The sequence below is a fragment of the Pyrgilauda ruficollis genome, unplaced genomic scaffold (genome assembly GCF_017590135.1).
Source record: "Pyrgilauda ruficollis isolate IOZ18807 unplaced genomic scaffold, ASM1759013v1 scaffold3, whole genome shotgun sequence".
In the NCBI taxonomy this organism is placed as follows: domain Eukaryota; kingdom Metazoa; phylum Chordata; class Aves; order Passeriformes; family Passeridae; genus Pyrgilauda; species Pyrgilauda ruficollis.
In genome coordinates, this window is record NW_024524377.1 from 17,380,735 (window position 1) to 17,402,049 (window position 21,315).

The 21,315-nt window shown below is 38.6% G+C and overlaps 1 protein-coding gene across 3 annotated transcripts; it reads left to right on the plus strand.

Annotated features, from left to right (window-relative positions):
* The first annotated feature begins 36 nt into the window (after positions 1-36).
* PPIG (peptidylprolyl isomerase G) lies at positions 37-21,315 on the plus strand. 3 transcript variants are annotated; one of them, XM_041473305.1, is made up of 13 exons: positions 37-243; positions 6,552-6,631; positions 6,746-6,820; positions 8,962-9,069; positions 9,562-9,606; positions 11,452-11,539; positions 12,640-12,669; positions 12,763-12,902; positions 16,213-16,417; positions 18,086-18,253; positions 18,716-18,800; positions 19,582-19,718; positions 20,040-21,315. In XM_041473305.1, the coding sequence occupies exons 2-13, from the start codon at positions 6,571-6,573 to the stop codon at positions 21,157-21,159; spliced, it is 2,262 nt and encodes a 753-aa protein (XP_041329239.1). In that variant the 5' UTR covers positions 37-243; positions 6,552-6,570; the 3' UTR covers positions 21,160-21,315. The 3 variants fall into 3 exon arrangements, with proteins under 3 accessions (XP_041329239.1, XP_041329241.1, XP_041329240.1); XM_041473307.1 differs by lacking the exon at positions 37-243 and adding an exon at positions 511-529; XM_041473306.1 differs by lacking the exon at positions 37-243 and adding an exon at positions 4,088-4,146.

Here is a 21,315-nt window from a genome sequence, read left to right on the forward strand (position 1 = left end):
CGGGCTCCTCGCGAGCGGCCCACGCCGCCGGGCTGGGCTGTGTCGGTGCTCGCGACCCCTCGCACCGTGCCCGGGCCGGGGAAGCGCCGCTCCCGCCGCCACGCTCCCCCGCCCGCCCCCGGCGCGCCGCCCCCGGGTCGCCGCTCCCGCCCTGTCCGCCACTGACGCAGTCCGTGCCGCACCAGCTCCAACATGGCGGCAGCGCGGCGCTGAGCAGCGCGGGGCTTCACGGGCCGCCAGCGGGTGAGTGCCGGCCGCGCCGCCGGGCAGCGCCGGGCGCCGGCGCGGCCGAGTGAGGGCCGTCGCCCGGGCCGCGCCTCGGGCTGGGCGGACGGTGGAGGAGGAGGTCGCAGCTCCGCGGGGCCTGAGCCTCGGTCACGGTGCGGGTAGGAGCTCCGGCCCCTCCCGACCGCCGCTTCGGAGCGGGCCTGGGGCGGCCGCCCGCGCTGCCTCCCCGCACACGCCCCTGGCAAGGCCCGGCCGCCCGTGTGCGCGGGGCAGGCAGACCGCGGCGCCCGGCGCATCCCGGGTGAGGGCGGCCCCTGGGAGGGAAGGGGTGCGAGGAGCTGCGAGTGCGGCCCGAGGCGGGCGGGAGCGGCAGGGGTGGGTGAAGCGGCGCACGGGGCCTGGCGCGCATCGCGCCGGGGGTCGGGTCTGCCGGGCCGGCCGTGCCTCCGCAGCCTGGCTAGCCGCGGGTCTGTGCCCACAGCGAGCGCCCTGCTCGGGTGCTGGCTGGGGAGTTTGAATGAGTCTTCCCTCCTCCCCTAGAAGAGGAAGGAGCGGGGCTGTCTGCGTGCCACATGTTCTCCCCTCTGCAGGCCTCTCCTAGGAAAGTGGAGCCTGTAGGAGCTACCATGTCTGGCAGGAGACTCCTCTGTCCCTCTTTTAGGGATTTCTTCAGGCGTTCCAAAGATTTCTATGAGTATTGAGTTTCAGGCTTATTCTGTTTGCAGCCATGACCAAACTAGAAGTACTGCGTATATATGGCTGTTCTTTGAGGCCTTGAAGAGGCTTTGGGAGACTTAAGAGAAATAGCTCACTGAAACTGTGGACAGAATATCTGTTGTAGTGCTAAACATTGCCTTTAAGTTCAGTCACAATTAGAAAATTTATAAATAATGATAAAGTCATTTTGGCCAGTAGTTTCCTAATGTTTGACTGGATAAGTTAATTATATGTAGTAGTCATCTAAGACCTGATTTAAGAGAAGCATCAGAATATTATCTTGCATATAGTCTGTTTTCTAAGATGTATTTTTTCTGAGAGAATATTTTGGAAGTTTCATAGTTTTTTCTATATTGTCAGCAGAAGAGGCTGTTCTTTGGACAAGGATACTAGTAGGTGGTTTTTTGGGGTTTTTTTTGGTGTGGTTTTATGTTGTTGGGTTTTTTTAAAGCTTCTTCCTGCCATTTTGTTTCACTATTCCCATTGCATTGGGGTCCAGCATTGCTCAGATTTTCAGGTGCTGTCATGATAAAAATATGGTAACAGTTTGTAGGTTAGACATGATTTATGAAGCATTAGTTTGTCTAAACTCACAGAGCTTTATTTATCCATTTGTAAAAATTATTTATAAATATTTCACAAGTAATGTAGTTTCCTGTAGGTGCAGTAGATCTGAAGGGTAGCATAAAAAGGATAGCAGCTTCAGTAGTTCTCTGAGAGCACCCTTTGGGACTACATTTCTCATTAAGACTTCCCATTCTTTCAGCCCTCTTCTGTGAAACAAACATTATTGCTTTAATTAGCTAGCAGTCATCAAGCTGCTATCAAGAGAAGATTTGGGTTTTTTTCCTCATAGGATCTCAGAAAATCTGGGGATTATGGGGGAATTTAGAGTGAAGAATATGTAATGGAGTGGAGGATTTTACTGTGTTGCTGCATAATTTCTCCACTACCAGTTCAATGCAATGGTAATTTAGGAGCCAGCTTCCATTTGGAAGAGAGTCAGTGAGTGTCGTTGCTGCTAATTCAGTTTTGAGATCATGAAGTACAGAGGAAAAGGTGGTGGTGTTTAGGGAAAAATGCTAAGGAAATTATGGAGATAGAGGGTTGATCTGTTAAGGTTTTTGTTGTTCACATTTTTGGTATCATGCTCACACAGCTGCAAGCTCTGTTACAGGAATGGATCTATAAAAAATTTTCATGTCTCCCAGTTCAAAATCGTAAATTTACTTCTAGTTTAATCCATACTGGAAAGAACTTGTAATATTTTTAGTCTGTGCCTCTGCCATCACTTTTGGCTGATATGTGCTGCTGCTGTATCATTCTGTGGAGGGAGGAGGAAAGGGTGGTTTTTATGCAGCCAGGTACCCACTTGTCTGCAAGCTAAAATAGAGGGTGTAGGAACCCTCTATTGTAGTATCAGCCCACATTTATATTGTTTTCAAGTGAGTGCAGCCACAGCCTTAAGGAATATATGTTCTGTGTTCACTTTGTGCATTTCCATTTTCTGAATGCAAAGTTTTGCTTTAAAATACATTTCTGGAGATTTTGCATGCCTGTCTTTTAAATATGTATCAATGTAGTTTAGTCTTGCTGCCTTTAGATGGTGTGAAGCTAAATGCTAGGAATATGAATTTATGTACTTTACTGTTTGCATTGTTTGGGCATTGAATGAAGATCAGTGCAGGTAATTGTAAGTTGATGAAGGAAGCACATTCAAAGGCAAGGTAAAGGAAGAATGAAAAATCTGGAAGAATTGTTGATGACAGGGAAGCAAGTGAAGGAATAGGACACAGTGTATCTTTTTCCTGCTAAGTATGTCTTTGCTTACTATTCTGTCCTGTACTGGGACTGAAACAAATCAGTAGTTCAACACAGTTATAAAGGAACTTTTTAACTTCTCCCTGCTATAAAACAAGGAAATACTGCTGTATTGCTGGTTGCTGTCACTTTCTTTGGGATGCATGACATGCTGATACTCAGTTGATGTGCATCTGTGAGTGCTTTCTAGCCTGTTCAGTCAAAAGGCTCTAGTACTTGTTAAAAAGTATTATTACCAGGTCCCCGCTAGCACAGGTGATTTTGGAAATAAAATTCCACAAGATGTGTTTTTTAAACACATCAGCAAATATCAGTGGTAATCCCTGGTGGAAAGATGCTTGTGAACAGTTTGGGGTAGTTATCTTTTCCCGTTGGCACGGATCATTTTGGAGGAATAGAACTACTGGCAGCCTGGCCTTGATCTGGCCAGTTTTATCCTGCAAATATTTAAACAAAATAATGAGTGATGGAGGTGTGAAGTAATGTAAACCCTGAGGGACACAGTTGAAGTGTTGGTTGTGGGTGCAGCTGTTCTGGCAAGACTGAGTACTTCTGGTGTATTTGTCAACAAATACCAATATGCTCTAAGCTGAGCTGTAATTCTACTTTCAGATATAAAAGAAAGAAGCCCTTTTTTTAGATATGCTGAAGTGATGTTCTAGGTGCTTGGTTGGGTGTGGGGTTTTTTTTGGTTGTAGGTTCTACTTAGACTTAGTAAGAGCCTCTTCAAACAGAAGGTGGTTGAGAATGATGTATAATTTGAAAATTTCAGAGTAGTACTTGGGCTGATATTTTGTCCTTTCGTAGAGTTTTGGAAGGAAAAAGTGAACTGACTTACCAAGATTGTCCTGCATAGCACATTTTTTGAATGTCTGTATAGTAAGCATCTTTAGGGTTGACATCAAATTCATATTCCTTTCACTAGTGAAATTCCATCAAGTTCACAATTAAAAAATGCAGGGTATTGAGGGTTAAGAATATCCATGTTCTAACTGAAAAGAAATTTTGAGAGAGAAATAGCAGAAATCATTTAAGCCTTATTGTTATCAGACATGTAGTGCTACTGAGTCTGTTATTTTCTGACTTAATTGTTGATATTTTCTGACTTTTTTTCTTGGCATATTTTTGGTCATTTTCTTTGCTGATTTTGTGTTTAACATTCAGACCCCTTGTACTTGCTTTTGATACGGACAGGTTTTAAACGATCACTATGTAGAAGATTGTGTTTGGTGTTACTACATGAATAGAAATTACTATTTTTAAGGACCATTTGTAACTTGGTACTTTGCCCTGTAGCACATCAGGAAAAGGTCTGGCTGAAATAACAGTGCAAAGGATACTTAAGTATATTGGAGAAGAAACGCTCACTTGATTTGCGAGGTAGGTAGGATAAATGTCGCTGATGTCTTAGCCTGGTTTTCTGGGCACCATGAGCTTGAGAGTGACATACATTTGCTTGGCCTGGTGTCTGTTCAGGGCGGTCATACTGACCCCTTGCCATACCTGTCTTTTAGAATCTGGTGCAGCTGGTGTTTAGGGGATATTATTGGAGGATTTAGGGAAGGTGCAGGGTACACTGAAGGTAATGGTTAGAATATGGACTAACTTTGTTCCCCTGTTCATGAAACAATGTAAAAGTAGAAAAACATCAAATTGAGAAAACTTGATAGTGATAGGGAGTTGGGTAGAAGTCTTTATTTCTGATTTCTCTCTCCCCTTGCCTACAAAACAGTTTATAAAAAGAGTTAAAAATTGACTGACATAGATATATTTATATTTGTTTCACAGCGTAGCTTTAGTTATTATCAGTGTTTGAAATAAAAGTTATTTCACGTATTATTTGACATGTCATATATTAATTATTTCACGTGTCACGTATTAAGATAGTTGCCATTTATTTTGGCTAAAATACTGTATATAAATGTTAAGGCATACCTCTACATTTCTCAAGCAAACTGCTTGTAAAGCAGGAAATTCCTTCTCACTTAAGCATTAGAATTAAATGCTTGAAGTTTGAGTACAGCAGCCAATCAGTTGTGGTACTGATGATCCTTAGACGTCTCAGTTCAGTTAAAACTGGCAGTCCTACCACCCAACAATATTTATTACAGCATTCCTTGTGAAAGGTTTCATTGAAAGAAGTACCCCGTGCAGCTGTGTAGTCTGTTCTGCCCCTGACAGTGGGTGGCTGTGCTTTGGCTGGTGTCAGTTCTGAAAGCAGCCTGTCCACACCCTCCCATCTCATCCCCTCCCTTGGCCACACCCTGCCTTCCTTGCACTGCTCCTGTGCAGCGGGGCGGTGACCTGGGCAGCCTCCTGCTAACCTGATGGCATCGGAGTTTTCAGCTGTGAGCATCCTCTCTGTTTCTCTGCTGGCTACAAAATTGGTTGTACTAAATAGGAGGGAAATGCTAATTCAATTCAAGAAGACTGAGGTAAACCTGCTGCTTTGGACCAGGATCTGGCTTGTGTGTATGAATGTATTTGTTACACACCTAGAGAATATCTAGTGAGATTGTGCATTTTTTTTTAAAATCTTCTCATGCTAAAAGTCTCATGAATAATGAACTGCTGAGTGGTGTTTAATTTAAACCAGTCCTGCATGGTTCCTGTGATTTTTGCTGTGTAATCTCAGTAAAATGTTAGGAGTGACAGCACAAGTAGAGAGAATATAGGCTAACATGATTACGCTGCTGTCTTGGTTTTTTACAGCCTCTTGGTCATATGCTGAGAGTGACAGATGGTGACAATTGAATTTTTCAAGGATGTTCTGTGGTGCAGCTATGAGTGAAGCTTTAGGAGAGATATGTGCAGTATGTCAGCTAGATTTGAGCCATGATTTCTGGCAATAAAAATAATTAGGACTGAAAATGTATGGATTGTATTCCAGATTCTGGAGAAGATACTCCTGTCTTACAGATCCTTTTGCTGTCAGTGTTTGGGGTTTTTTTTCCAAGTCTGAAGTAACTCAGAGAAGATAGGGATTTAGAAAAGAAAAAGAATATGTTTGTACATAATGTTGGAATGTTGGAGGGGCAAAAGGAATTAAGACATAGCTTGTTACACAAAAACAAAAGGATTAATATAGTATAAGGCAAAAGTTGCTTTAAAATTCTCTATAAGGAATCATAGAATCATTTAGGCTGGAAAAACTCCTCTAAGACCATTAAGTCCAATAGTAAATCTAACAGTACCAAGTCTACAACCAAACCATGTCCTTAAGCAGCACTATGCATCTATAGGTCTTCTGAATGATACCAGTGGTGGTGTCCCAAGAGATAAAGAATGACATAAAAGGAAAAGAGGCAATGAAAAACCAGAATAATTTCACTTAGCAGCAGTTGTGGAACAGCTACACCTTTCTATTATTTTTGTCAAGAATGGTTTGAATCCTAATTGGAGCAGTGCCTGGTAACTGCCATGACAGGAGTCCAGGAAATACTGAATTTTGAAATTTGAAAATTGAATTCTAAAGTCTTGCCCATATCTCACAGTATCTTTTCCTTTTGTATTTCCCCACCTGAAGTATGGCACTCAAGTTTAAATTTAATGTTATTGCAGCAAACGTGAAGAAAATCAGTCATTTGGGGCTACAACACTTAAAAATGACCTAAAGTACTTGGTGTTTTTTGAACTTCAAAAAATGCTAAGGTTTGCTGTCTGGGGTTTTTTGTTTGCTTTTCTGCAGTTTTTATTGACTTTTGTATTGACTTACACCTGTATTGACTTACACATGATTTCAGTACACAGAAGGAAAAACTGAATTTTATTTTTATTGCTTACAGTAATTAGAGTTCAGAAGCCATGGGAGTAAAGGTCCAGAGGCCTCGTTGCTTTTTTGACATAGCCATCAACAATGTACCCGGTAAGAAAATTAAAGTATCAATTCAGTAGCATGATATTCATATGAGATATGTATAGGAATAATAAAAATACCATTTAACTTCACAATAAATATGGTGGTTTTTTATTTTTCTAGCTGGAAGAGTGGTCTTTGAATTGTTTTCAGATGTGTGTCCAAAGACATGTGAGAATTTTCGCTGCCTTTGCACAGGTTTGTAGATTTACTATTTAATCTGTAATTTTTAATGTAATGCCATGTTAACTAGCTTGATGTCTGTTATTATTCGTGACATTTTCTTAAATATGAAAGTAAGTTCAGCATTGGTCCTTGACACCTCTGAATATTTAGCTGATGGTACACATATGATCCTACACATATGACATAGAGTCAAAGCAGTTGTAGCTTTGGCTTAGAGTGTTGCAGAGAGTATATACTAACCAACTTTAAATACAGGCACAGTAAGCTGATTTTCTGTTACTAGCACAGATATTACTGTTCACATTATGTAACATCATCCAGTCTTGAAAGGTAGCCAGCAGGAGGTCAACCATGCAGACTTACGTTTCAGTCTTATGATACTTTGTGGAATTTGAAAGGTGATGCTTTTATTCATCTGTTGTTTTTTCTGTTATTTTAATTTCTTGATAGACACTGGTGATTTCTGCTCCTATTGAAAGTATAGTTGTTGAGGAAAATACTCGGGAGATTCTCCCTTGGAAACATTTACAAACAGAATTACTTTCCTGTGGACTGCATGCTTTTGTCGCAAATGCTGACAGCTTAGCAAAACTTGAGTTTATTGTCGCAAGAATAACTTTGTGAATATATAAATAGCATATCTGCTTTCTGTCTTTAGCTTTTTCTGCTTCCTTTCCTGCCAGCTTGGTTGTTTTTCAGGTCAAGGGTCTGCAGCTGTTACTAGTGAATCCCTCAGCAGTACTAATATGATCTGAATCAGGTGTGGATACATGATTGCATTCCTGTTAAGTTAACTAGATCGTGCAGCACACCATTGACGATGTCTGCAGGAATGTAGGCATTATCTGATCTGACAGTAGGTTTACTGGCACAAAATCAGGTTATCAAAATTTGTTAACAGATTTGAACTTTAATGATTTTTAATGGCTGTGACTATGTTAACATGTGACTGGCATTCTTGATCTGCTGTCAACCGTCCAAAAGTCAAATTACTGAATAAAAGTGTTACTCCCTACTGCTGCCTTATATTTGTGAATTGAAGTCTGCAGCAATGTTTCAGGTCAGCAACAACTATGACTAAGTTCATCCTTTGTTGCTGACATCCATAATCAAATTCCGATCCTGACCTATTGTGCTGCCTTAACACATATAAAAATAGTGAGACAAATATGCAGAAAGTTTAATATTGATAATCAGCAAATTATTCAGACTTTTAATTTCTGTTTTCCTTACTCATCTTTCTTTCTGGAAGTTTTGAAAAGTGTGTGCTGTCTTCATAAAACAGGGATCAACAGCTCCATGTTTTCCTGGCATATGCCAAGTTAGTGGAACATACACAGCTTCACATTTATCAGAGTTCCTCTCAAAAGTGGGGTTTTTTCTAGCTGTTCAAATCCATATGGAGACACCAGTCTGTAAGTTCAGAGTCAACTGCCCTTGACAAAAGCTGCCAGTTTAATTGCTCAGAATAAGATTATAGGAAGATGCTGTCTAACAGTTTGCCAATATGAAGAGGAAGTGGTCTTCCCTGAGAAGTCCCATTGATTACCCCATTGATTACCTTACTGTTACCTTCACAGGACCCACCACGAGCCATTCATCCTGCTAACTCAGCAGAAATCCTCTCTCTGAGCAGGGAGAGGCCTTTGTGTTGTAGTTGAAGCAGAGTTTGCTTAAACAGCAGAGCTGATGCAAGGGAGGAAGATGGCAGTTGTCATCATGAGCAGGGGAGGGAATGAGAGTCCTCCTCCTTCCCCCTGCCTCTGGCTTTCTTACAAGTTTTTATGGTACCTTAACCTTGCTGTGTTTTAACTACAGGTGTGATTGTTTCTTGCACATTTCTGAGCCATACCAGTTGTCATGAATGTAAACTGGATGTTTAGCTTCAGTCAATCTGCTTGGCAGTGGCCAGAGTTGTATACTAGTGTCAGTAAGGAGTTCTTCTAGTATAACTGTAGAGACAGAAAGTAGTTTCTGAACTGCTTTCTTAAATCCCAGTTTCTTACTGGTATTACAGGTAAGTGTCTGCCTCACAAGCCAGTTTTTCAGAGCACAGATGATTTTGGTTGAGTGCTTTACATAGAACTGTTTTTGTAATGAAGATTCTACAGATGCAGAGAGTAATTTTTGGTTTTGTACATTCTCTTCTTTAGGTGAAAAGGGTACAGGAAAGTCCACCCAAAAGCCATTGCATTACAAAAGTTGTCTGTTTCACAGGGTTGTGAAAGATTTTATGATCCAAGGAGGTGACTTCAGTGAAGGTATGACATAAATCTTTAAAGAAAATTTGCTGCTTACGTAATAAAACATTGCAAAAGTTCTATATAGAACTATTTACTTAATTATTCTCTGACAGACATCACTGCTTTTTACCCTTCTGTGTGAGAACCTTTCCATGAGAACTTGCATAATAAACTTATGTATGTGCATTCACACACTTTTGCTCAAGTTGTCTCAATTATTCCAAGAACTAAAAACCTGCTATTGAAAGGTTGAAGCGTGAGAATAAAATATTTTATCTGCTGCTGGGAAATAAAGGAAAAAAGGAGACTGTTGCTGAATACATGGGAGAATACTTTCTTGTTTTCCAAGTTTTTTGGTTTTGGATTACAAAGATGCATCTTGATTGTGTTTGCATATCTTGAAGAATAATGTCAGTGACTTGGACACAGTTACATCAGTATTATGAAGTACCTTCCACATAATGTAACTCTTTTAATCAGTACTTTAACTGTCACTTCTCCTCTTTTAAGGAAATGGCCGAGGAGGAGAATCCATTTATGGTGGCTTTTTTGAAGGTAAGAATTCTATCAGTCTGTTCTATTTTGGTGTTAAAATAAACAGTCACCTTCACGTTCTGTAGTATGTGTTCTGTAAACCTGAATTCCGTTTTTTAAGAAGATTTTGTCTGGTCTTGAAGGCCTTTGACTGTACCATTTAAGTTATTTTACTTTTAAGATGTGAACCATTTTAACAAATGAAAAACTAAAACTGAACTCCTTTGTATTTGTCCCTTTTACCGGACTTACATTTTTATTGCTGGTTTTAGACATCTAGTTTTTGCTTGCTCAGCTTAAAAGCTGGAGATGGTCTTCCCTTTGAGGGAAAAGGGGAAAGGTGTTGATGGAGTTGGGTTTCCTTGCAAAGAGCCCTGCTTTCCTGAACTGAAGATGGAGCTTTTAGTTTTCTCACAGTCCTGGTTCTTTCTCAGCCAGTGTTGCAGAAGAGGTTACACTTGCTGTGTTTCTCAGCCTGTGTTTGTCCAGAATGTAGTGGAACATCTGTGTTTATTGGAGCAGTTGTTTTGTTACACCTAAGCCCAGGTGCTGTGTAGCTGCCACCCAGGCAAGGTTAAGCCCCTCTCCCCTCCTGGATACTTTTTTTTTTGCCATTGGTTGTTGTCCAAGCTTGCAGCCCACACAATAATTATTCACTGCTGTAGTTGGGCCAGGCTGCAAATTTATATCAGGCCTTGAGTGGAATCAACAGTTTGCAACTGCCAAAAGGGGGAGGAGGCCTTACCTTGCACTGACTCTCTGATCAAACTTTAGCCTGATTCAGCTTGCTAAAATGCCTAAAGATTATTGCAGAAAAAAAAATATTCCCATGTTAGTGAATTTGAGGAAATGTATGGCTGGGAGAAATGGAAAAATGAGCACAACCTCCACTTATCTTCTGACAGTAGCGGGCTGGCTGTTCAACTTGGCTGGTCACAGTATGGAACTGAATTTGTGAAAAGTTTTGCGTTTGTGAATCAATTAACCAGTGCATCATAGGATTAGATTGACATTTGATGCTATTGTACAAGTGATTGGAGAGTGAGTGGGACCATCCCTTTCATGGCGAGTGACAGTAGCATTATGAATATTGTACATTTTCTTTGTTAATACTTCCTCTTGCCATCTGTATCCAAACAGTATTGAACAAATGTCCTCATGTCTGCAGAATTTCCTTCCCCCAAAAGCCTTTTTGCTGTTTTGGGAAAGAAGGGAGAGGATGATTTCTTACAGGTGTCTTAAATGAAGAATAGTGATTACATTTTACACCTTCTTCATTTCATAGTTTTGTTGGGATTTAGTTTGAACTATTAACAATTCCTTGCTCATAAGAAGTAGGATTCATTGAAGTTAAACTCATTTTCTTAATGGCTAAATTGATAAATTTATCTCTGTCTGTCAGACAAACAAGTTGTTTGGGATTGCTATCAAACTATCTGTGTGTACTAAAAAAAAAAAACAACAAAAAAAACCAAACAAAAACAAACACCAGAGCAACAAAATGCCTGAAGATTAGGGATTTATTAAAAGTTAATACACAGCTTCTGTTCCAGAGAAAAACAGAGCAACAATTTAAACATCTCTACTAACGTTCGTAGGAGACAGATCTTTTGTACAAGAATACTAAATTTTTAATTTTTTTTTTTCCTCTCAGGCTATAAACCATTCTATTCATATTTCTCCTTGTTACATAGAATGAACAGAATGATGTTTTAAAAAGAGCTGCTATTTTTAGTCTATTTTTAATACAACTTTTCATTCAAGTGACTAACAGATTTATTTAATTAGGATTAATTTACTTAGACGATAGCATTTACCTAAGCATATATCGTATGCTTAAAAAGTAACTGAAAACACTTTCTTTAGATGAAAGTTTTGCTGTAAAGCACAACAAAGAATTTCTCCTTTCAATGGCCAACCGAGGGAAAGATACAAATGGTTCACAGTTCTTTATGTAAGTATTGAAATGTCTTGAAATGTGTATATGGTTTGCTATTTGTAAGCTGTAAAGGGAATCCTTTTAGATGTTGAAGACTAGTTCCAACAAAGCAAAGTTGATGGTTTTTTACCAGGCTCCCTGGAAGTAGCCATTTTCCTAATGTACTTATTTTTACCCCTAATGTGCTTATTTGTATTTAATTTTCAGTGCAAAAGGGCTTTCAGTAGTTTCAGTAACTGTGTTCTAATTTGGACAAAAAAGCAAACCTGTTAGTTTCTTGTAAAATTCTTAGTAAATGCTCTAATAAATTGTTTTCAGGAAGGCGGCAGAACAGCTCTAGGGGTTCTCCAAAGTAGTAGAGGGCTTTTTCTAATCACAAAATAGCTTTCCAGTACAGTCTTACTTATAGGTAAATCTTAAATTCTGAAAATACATTGCAGTAGACTCTTCTAAATTCTAAATTACGTAGAGAAAATATTCTCAAAATACATCACTCTACTCTTACCCGTGTTTCAAGGCCTTAGTTAACATAACAAGTTGTGGATGTCAGCATTAAAACCTTATTTTGGGATTCCTAAATGATCATTATTCTAATCATCTCAGTTTTCTACTCTTCCATAACTGACATGTATGCCTTAGTAATGCTGGTATGGGGGAAAGCTGAGAGAGAGTCAGTTCTGCTTCTGTGTCAAGTAATCTCTACATGCAGATACTTTTTCTTCCAGTTTTCTGGTTATTTTCTAATGTGTAAAAGGTTATTTGCATTTTTCCTGCAGATTTTTGTATCTGTTCCTGGTAGTGTTTATATAATTCAATAAGCAGAAACTTATTATATCTTATATGAGGATTCTGTCTAAAAATTTATGTGCAATTTTGGGGTTTTTTTCAGTAAAATGTAATAAAGTGTTTCATTGAATAGGTAGTTTAACATAAACATTAAATACTGCTAACTGCACACAAACATAGACTGATATGTCTTGGTTTTGTTCAATTTTATTAGTGTACTCAAAATAATGTTCACCTTCTTGTGTGTAGATTATATGATTTGAATGCTGCCTGCTTTTCACTAATACTGATTTTGTTTTTCTCTTTAAATTAAAATCTGGAAACAACAGAACAACTAAACCTACACCTCATTTGGATGGGTAAATATCTCTTCTTTTCTTCTTGCATTTCTTTGCGAGCTGCCTTGAGAAAGTTAAGTGCAAAGAATACTTACTTTTGTTTATGTTCTTCAGGCATCATGTTGTTTTTGGACAAGTCATCTCAGGGCAGGAAGTTGTGAGAGAAATAGAAAACCAGAAAACAGATGCATCTAGTAAACCATATGCTGAAGTACGCATACTGAGTTGTGGAGAGTTAATTCCAAAATCCAAAGGTAAACTTGAACTGTATATATGAGGTAATTTTGCTTGTTTTCTTCCATGCTGGCTGCTTATAAAAATATTTAGAAACTTGTAATAGATGATGGCATGGTTGGTGAAAAGGTGTATAACATTGCAGAGCAGTCTGTTTTCTACAGAGCTTAAAAGTTGTTGATGCAAAAGACATTAAAGAACACTCATATGTACTTTTTTTCAAAGCTTCTCCTGTCTTGAATTTTCTTACACTCACTACATTTTAGTACAAAGCTGGCAAGCACTTGTGATATCCAGTAGAGTGCTAAGAAGATTGGTGGCAGTCTGACTTCATTTGATAATTCATACTTCTTTGGAAGGTATTGAACTTGTTTCATGTTGCTCTAAGGTAACTCTTCAAAACAGGCACTTAGATTGTAAAAGTCTAGATTTGGCCCTTTAGCGCATACACTTTATAGGTTCCTATAAACAATTCTTAAAGAGGAATATGACAGAACCTGTCTTTATTTCTGGAAGGGATGTCCTGCTCTGCCATTGCAGAATAGAACATAGTATGAGAGCTTGGATCAAGCCTTATTTTCTAACAGAAGCAGAATCTAAGATGTTCCTGTCACCATGGAGAATCTCATCAGCAGAAAGCCAAGATGCTTTCTAGTGAAAATTTCTCATGAAAAGTGAATTTCTAGGGCATTCTGCACGGAGCAGTGCTAGACTTGATTCATGACTTTCATTGATGTCACAGATCTCCCTGTAGAATCAGTGCTTGTAAGAGTGTGCTTTCTGCAATTAAGGTAGATTATGGCTGCATTCATAATTTATAAGGTTATTTGATTTGCTATAAAGTAACTATTGGCATGTCACTGCTGTGAATTACAACATGGTATGTTTTGTTATGACTTTTATGCCTGAATCCAACTGTTTTCTGGTCTGGTCACTTCTTAATTTCAAGCCATGGGGCTAATGTAAGACTTACTACAGTTCCTGACCAGCTGAGATGCAGAGAGTACTTGTCTGTGTCATGCAGCGTGATCACAAAGTCTGACAAATACTGTAGGTCAGAATGAACGGAGTAGGAACTGATGTATGTTTCATGAGTTGATGTACGTGGTCATGAGTTGAAAGCTGCTCCTGAAGGTGATGAGCTGAAACATTTGAACTGTACACATAAGTCTGTTTCTTGATGACCTTCATGTTCTAGGATTGATCTCATTTGTTGTAATCTGTAGTTGTACAGTACCAGGTTGGTTCAGTACTCAAAACAGCATTTGCTGCTGGACAGAGATAGTTAGATATCACCAGAAAGTACATCCAAACCCTCTTGCCAGATTCTCTGTCTTTGCTGTATAACTAGTTGTGGGCTTTTTAGTTTCGTTTGTTGTTTGGGGCTTTTTTCCCCCATGTCATTTTACTCCCTAGCTGCCATAGGATTTCCTAGATACATCTCCCACTGGCAGCTTGCTGCACGTTAAGAATCACATATTTGTTGTAGCAGCAGCTCACTAACTTGCCTCCAGTTCTATTTATTACTTACTCACTTTAAAGTAGTAACTTTAACATACCTGAACTTGTTACAACAATGCAGACAAAACTGTCACACATTTGGACACACTTAAAACATATGCAGGAGGAAGAAAATACAGGAAATCACTGCATTTAATAATGAAATAATTATGAAAGCATGTAAGAAACATTGTAGTGCCGTATGAGGATTTTTCCCCTTTGAATGGACCAAAACTGAGGGTGTAATAGATCAGAAACATTTAACTTTTTTAATACATTTTTGTATTCATAGTATTTAGAGGTGAGGTGAGATTCTTGTTTGTTTCATTGCCACCTGGCCTACACCTAGATCCTTTGATTGACATTATTTAGAAAAATGTTCATTTTTCTTTTATAAATATGTACTCATTACATTCTGTAAATACATATGTATTTAGGCAATCTAAAACTGATACACAATATTGCAGAGAATTTTTATTAAATATAGTACTAAAATAAGGATGTTGAGCAAAAGTTTGAGAACAGAGAGCAGTTATCTTGGTCTAGACATACAAGAAAAATCAGAATCATAGAGAATTGTGTTTTGGAAGCATTTTGCAAGAAGCTCTAAAATCTTCTGATGAGAATGAGCTGATTCCAGTCAGCAGGCTGTCCTAAACTGGTAAGAGTACTTGCTAGTTTATACTGCACGTGGAAGGGACTGGAAGGCCAATATACTCTGTCAAGGGTGGAAGTTTTTCAGTGGGTTGTCAGGCTTTTGTTAGTCTGTATCAAGCGAGGCTTGTGAATAAACACATGGAAAACCCCCTGTGTAAGTCACAGAATTACAGTGTATTCTGAGTTGGAAGGGGCACACAGGAATCATCAAGTCCAGCTCTTACGGAGTGTGAATTATGGACCAAGTGAATGGTCTGGTCCATACCAGGGTCAAACCTTGGTGCTCTGACCAGCTGAGCTCATCTCAGTTGTCACACAGCTATGACTTGTGTCTGTGATGCTAAGCTGAAAAATAAATGAGATTTAGTGCAATGGGGTTGAATTTCATCCACACTACCAGTGTGGAGATTTGTTAATGATGTAACATGAAGAAAGGTATCTATAAAGTGTATTACTATAAAAGTAGGCCAGGATTGTTTCTGTTGGGGTACATGCCACACATCTGATGCAGTTCTGTGAATTAAGCTCTAGCTAGCTTGTTGTTAGAAGTGTTCTCAGCCTGTTGAATTGGAAGTGAGTGTGCTACATCACTGTAAAGAGGAGACCTTTCACCACTCTCTGTATCACTGCTTTCTGAATGTAAGACCCAACAAATTAGGATAGTGAGCTAAATTCAGTGAGTACTTGGTTTAATCTGTGCCTCTTATTTTCTGCTTCAAAATTTCTCTTATTAGTGATTTAATGAAGTCAGGTGAAACCTGAAGCTAAAGAATTATTTTTATAAACACGTGTAAATAAGTTTTAAAGAATTCTTTGTATGTTGCTTATGTTGTATAAAACATCATCAGAAAACTTAGATGGTTCTGCAAGTGCTTGACAGTATAAATTCTAGACTTAAAGTTTCATAAATCCAAATTATGAAAATGTCTTGTTTTTCTAGACATATCATTTATTGTACTATGGAGAAACAATGTTTTTCCTAAATGTCAATTTTTTCTTAAGTATTTTGATGAAGTAATCTCATGATACAATTATAAGAATCTGAGAGATACAAGATAGTCTGGTCCATACCAGGATACAAGATACAGCGACAGATACAAGATGGGTGATTTTTCTGAGATTAGTTTAGAAGTGTTTGATATTAAATTGTGTCTTTGCTATTCTGATCTAAAGCTAAGAAAGAAGAAAAGAAGAGACACAAGTCATCTTCCTCATCCAGTGACTCGGAAAGTTCAAGCGATTCAGAATCGTCTTCTGATTCATCGTCGGATTCTGAGAGTGCTTCAGAAGAGAAATCTAAAAAACGAAAAAAGAAACACAAAAGAAATTCCAAGAAACATAAGAGAGAAAAGAAAAAGAGAAAGAAAAGCAAAAAAAGGTCAGTTTTGAGATTTGTTTTGTTACATGTACACCATACAGTACCATTCTCTTGTCTTAATAGCTACAGTCTACATTTGTGTAAACTAGCAATGCAGGTTTCACAGTCTAGGAGATCATTGGTTTCCATGTACAAGAAGACATTTTCTGATATGATCATGAAGGGTCATGTTCATGTGCCTATGTACTGCAGCATGTAAAGGAGTAAACAAATGGACTAAGACTTCAGTTGTCTTGAAAATTTGGAGTGGTAGGTTGGAAATGGGTAGGAATAGTTCGTTGCCATAAATTTACTTCTGTACAATTCAGTTTGAACCATATGCAATGGAACTTAGAAAAAATGTAGTATGCAGGAATATAGCAAAAATAAATATAAAATTAGTAAATTAACATAATTTTTTTTGTCTGATATGCCAAGACTCTTGCAGTTTCACTGGAAGATAATAAAACTGAGAAAGCAGCCTTGCTTCTGAGAATGTTATTTTGAATCTAATAATTTTGTTATAGTTCAGTGTGAGATAAAAGTAGTGTCAGTTTGTCCTGGTTTAAGGCAAATTTGGGAGGAAACTCCTAAAGGGGTCCTTCTAGAAAAGCAGATTCAAGTGGCCCTTCTCCCAACTGGTTTAGGAAAAGATTTTCTTGGAGAAAAGTGGAAAAAAATGTTTCTTTAAAAAGCAAAGTATTCACAAGCATAAAAAATGAATAATATTAAACAGTAAGACTTCTCGCTGTTCTAAAGAGACGGCAGATTCAGAAAGGCCTTGTCATGGGCTGTAACTTGGCTCACTCAGTCTGTTATCAGTCCCTCTGGTGCTGGAATGCAGGGTCCCAAGCCCTGGTGGCCACAGGTGTGAGCTCCTGGTGCTCTTCTGGGTTTTCAGTCCAGAGTAGGTTTGAGCAGTTCCAAGAAAATGAAACATTGCAGTCCAAGGAAATTCACTGCCTCAGCTAGCTAAAAACTGACTAAAAGCACAGGAGAGCTCTCTCTCACTGTCTGTGATGCAGACAGCACAGTCCAGGAGTAGGATGCAGGGGAGCAAGTGCAGCTCCTGATAACAAATTCTGAGCTGCTTCTCCCCCACTTTGCTCTCAGAACCAGTCTTTAAGGTGCAGAACCTGATATCCAGCATAAACAGAGCAGATGACTGGGCATACAGGCCTCATAAACTCACCCCAGGACACAGTGCAAGTCACATTTTTCTAAGATGGCAGTGAAATTTAAGAAATGTTCACTTAGGGCAGTGCTGCCTAAATACTGTTTCTGTGCACCTAAGCCCTTTTCACAGAAGTTTGTAAATTGCTTGAAATTAGTATAGTCTGTAGACAGTTATATATGCTAGTGTAAAATCTGAATTTTTAGTCTCTTGAGATTGTTTTTAACAGAAAATAATTAGAACTAAAAAGTTGCGTCTAAATAGACAGTGTGTATATGTTTGGTGTTGCACCGTTGTAATTAGTGGAGAAAAAGTGTTGGTCAGAAATCTACTGCTGTTATATACTTTGGAACAAATATATCATGGGGTGGGAAAGTTGTTTCTAAAATAGCTCTGTTTTCTGAGATTCTTGTGATATTGTTGTGTATTGAATTAAGGGAATTTCTGAATTATTTAAATAGATGGGTCTTCCCTCATCCAAATAACTCATGCATATTTTCTATACAAAAATAAAGCTCATCCAGTGAAAGTGAAGATGAAAATACTGAAGCACAGCCATTATCTACTGTCCGTCCTGAAGAAATTCCTCCTATACCTGAAAACCGGTTCCTGATGAGGAAAAGTCCTCCTAAAGTAGATGAGAAAGAAAAAGAGAGAAAAAGCAGAGAGAAGGAAAGAGAGAGGTAATATATCTGGTTTAAGTCTGATTATGTGCTGGCAGTGGTATGGTCACGTTACTGTTTTAGAACTCTAATGTTGAATCTTTTCCATATTGAACAGTTCCATGTTGTAAGCACTGCTGGATGGAAAATAGATTTCTCCGTTTATTGGAAACTGTTGTCTTCATCCTAGAACAAAGGCTTAGTCTTTGAAAATGGTTTTAGTGAGTAAAGAATGTATAATGACAGGCTTAATTTCATTTAGCATGCCTTGGAACTGTCCAGTCTCAGTCCTTTTTTAATTTTATTTATTTATTCTTTCTTCAAAAATTGAAAAACCTGGAAATCTTGTAAAATTATTGTGGTCACAGATGGAGGTTTTACTGTGTGGATGTTACTGTCTGCTGAAAAATAAAATGGTGTGTTTTTATTTAGTTCCTGAAAAGGTTTTAATACTGGTTTTCATTATTTTTAAATTATTTTTAGTAATCTATCAAACTCACAGTCAACATACCAGAGAAGACTGTTAGTCACCAGATCTGGAAGGAAAATAAAAGGAAGAGGACCAAGGGTAAATGTTTGTAATCTGTTCTTCAAAATAAGCAAGGTGGTAGCACAGTCTCACTGCTGGTGGTACTGATCATATTCATCGGGATAGTTATTTTTAAAAAGGAAGTGCATCGTAATTTATTTGAGGACTGAGGCTTGAAGGAGGACAGAAAAGAGAAGAAGGTGGTGAGAAAAAAGCATTAAAATACTTTAAGTTAATATGGTAATATTTAAATTGGTGAATGGAACTAGCTCAAGAAGGGTTCTGGTGAACACAGAACCAGTAACATCCGTGCCAAGAGGGTGGGGAAGACTTTTTCCCGTTTTGGCAGGGGGTAGCTGTCAAATTGGCTCTTTCAATATTGTGAAGCCATATGGTATGTGCTGCATGTAGCAAATGTTTTTAATAACTGAAGTCTCTATCCCTCAAATTTTTAGTAAAATTCTTAACCAGTGTGAAGTATTGTTTTTGCTTGCCTGTCAAAGATAAGAATCTTCATTGTTAGTAAACAAACATTTGTGCAAATTAAAAGTAGCAGAAAGCCTCTCATCAGACTGCAAAATTCCTGATGTAGACCTTACCTTAAAATCAGTTATTTGATCAGATTTTGTATTCCCTCTATAGTTAAATGTCAGATACATTTTCAGTACGTTAATAACTTGTCAGTGGAAACTTGGTGTATACATGTGAAGTATCATGTTAGGTGCTATGTAGGAACCCAGTGCCGGGGTGAAAATCTTGCGTAGATGTCACAGCATGTGAAATTCAAACTAAGACATGATTTTCTCTTTTTTCCTCCAAGCGCTACCGGACGCCTTCCAGATCCAGGTCAAGAGATCGATTCCGGCGCAGTGAAACTCCTCCACATTGGAGGCAAGAAATGCAAAGAGCTCAAAGAATGAGAGTGTCTAGTGGAGAAAGGTGGATAAAAGGCGACAAGTAAGACTATTTCTTTCTGGAGCATGTGCATATGGGATTTTTTAAAATTTTTAGTTTTTAATTTTTTTTGGTTGTTTATTTAAAAGTAATACCTATTATCTTGGATTTTCAATACAATTGCATTTAAGAAGACAGGGTTCTGACTTGATTATTCCATTATTTAATTGTGTGTGAGTTTAACCATGGTACTGCAAATACGTAGTTATTAATAAAAATTAGCTGATGTGAAGTTTTAGTTGTGAACCTGTCTCACTTCGGGTTTAATTTTTCAGAGTGGAGGAAAATGAAAAGTTTTTTAAACTTGTATCTTTTCTCTCCAAGGAGTGAAATAAATGAAACCAAGAAAGATAATCAAAAGAGCCCAGGAAGAGGTAGAGAGAGAAGAATATCAGACCACAGGCAAGTTTCTGAAAGTCCAAGCCGAAGAGGGGAAAAAGAGAAGAAAAAAGATCACAAATCCAGCAGTAAAGACAGAGAGACAAGAAGAAATTCAGAAAAAGATGACAAGCATAACAAAAGCAAAGCCAAGAAGAGAGCTAAATCTAGAAGCCATAGTAAAAGCAGAGAGAAATCAAAAAGTAAAGAAAGAGATTCCAGGCACAGCAGACATGACGAAAAGAGATTAAGATCAAGAAGCAAAGAGAGAGACCATGAGAAAGGTAGAGAAAAAGAAAAGCACTATGATTCTAGAGGGAGAGAGAAAGAAAGAAGTAGGAGCAAGGAGAGAAGTAAAAGAGCAGGCTCAAGAAATAATGAACAAGAGCATAGGAAGAGCAAAGACAGGGAGAAACGCAAGTCAAGAAGCAAAGAGCGTGAGCATGCTAGAGGAAAACACAGCTCCAGCAGCAGAACAAGGGATCGAAGCAAAAGCAGAGATAGGGGTAGGAGAGGAAGATCGAGGAGCAGGGACAGGGATCGCAGTCGGAGTAAGGACTATTCAAGGAATAGAGATAGAGAAACAAGAAGGAGAGGAAGATCAAGAAGCAGAGAAAGGAGAGGTACACCAGATAAATACAGAGGAAGAGAAAATAGGAGGAGGAGAGAATCAAGGAGTTCAGAGAGGGATGAAAGTCAAAGCAGAAACAGAGAGAGATATTCAAATAGGGAAAGTAGAAGCTCATATAAGAGGAATGATAGTGAAAGCCAAAGGAAGAGGCGTTCAAAAAGCCGTGAAAGTAGTAGTCCTGAATCTGGCAGAGATAAGAAGTCTAGTAGAGATCAGGATAGAAGTCCAGACTCAAAAAAGAGACCAAGTAGCAAAGAGAGAGAAGAAAAAAAATCACACTCACGCAGCAGTAAAGAAAAGGAAAAGACCAGATCCTCATCAGAAAAAGAAATAAACCAAAAATCAAAGAGTCAGGAGAGAGATCATGCCCCTAGTAAGGATAAAAAGTCTGATCGTGAAACAAGTCCTGGAACAGATGATGACAGGCATGGATGAGTTTGTGGACTTAATGTTTCCATTGTCTCAAAGTTTTAGAGACGTTTTGGGGAACGCCTTTTTTAAAGATGTGGACTTCAGTTTGGTCTTTTGATAATCTAAAACCTGGATCATTTGTACTGCTAAAGTTTTAATAAACTTGAAATGAAAAACAAA

Coding starts and splice junctions, on each gene's coding strand:
- PPIG (XM_041473305.1), top strand. CDS start 6,571: ATGGGAGTAAAGGTCCAGAGGCCTCGTTGCTTTTTTGACATAGCCATC. Junction 6,632..6,745: donor AGCCATCAACAATGTACCCG/GTAAGAAAATTA, acceptor TTATTTTTCTAG/CTGGAAGAGTGGTCTTTGAA. Junction 11,540..12,639: donor AATGGTTCACAGTTCTTTAT/GTAAGTATTGAA, acceptor TGGAAACAACAG/AACAACTAAACCTACACCTC.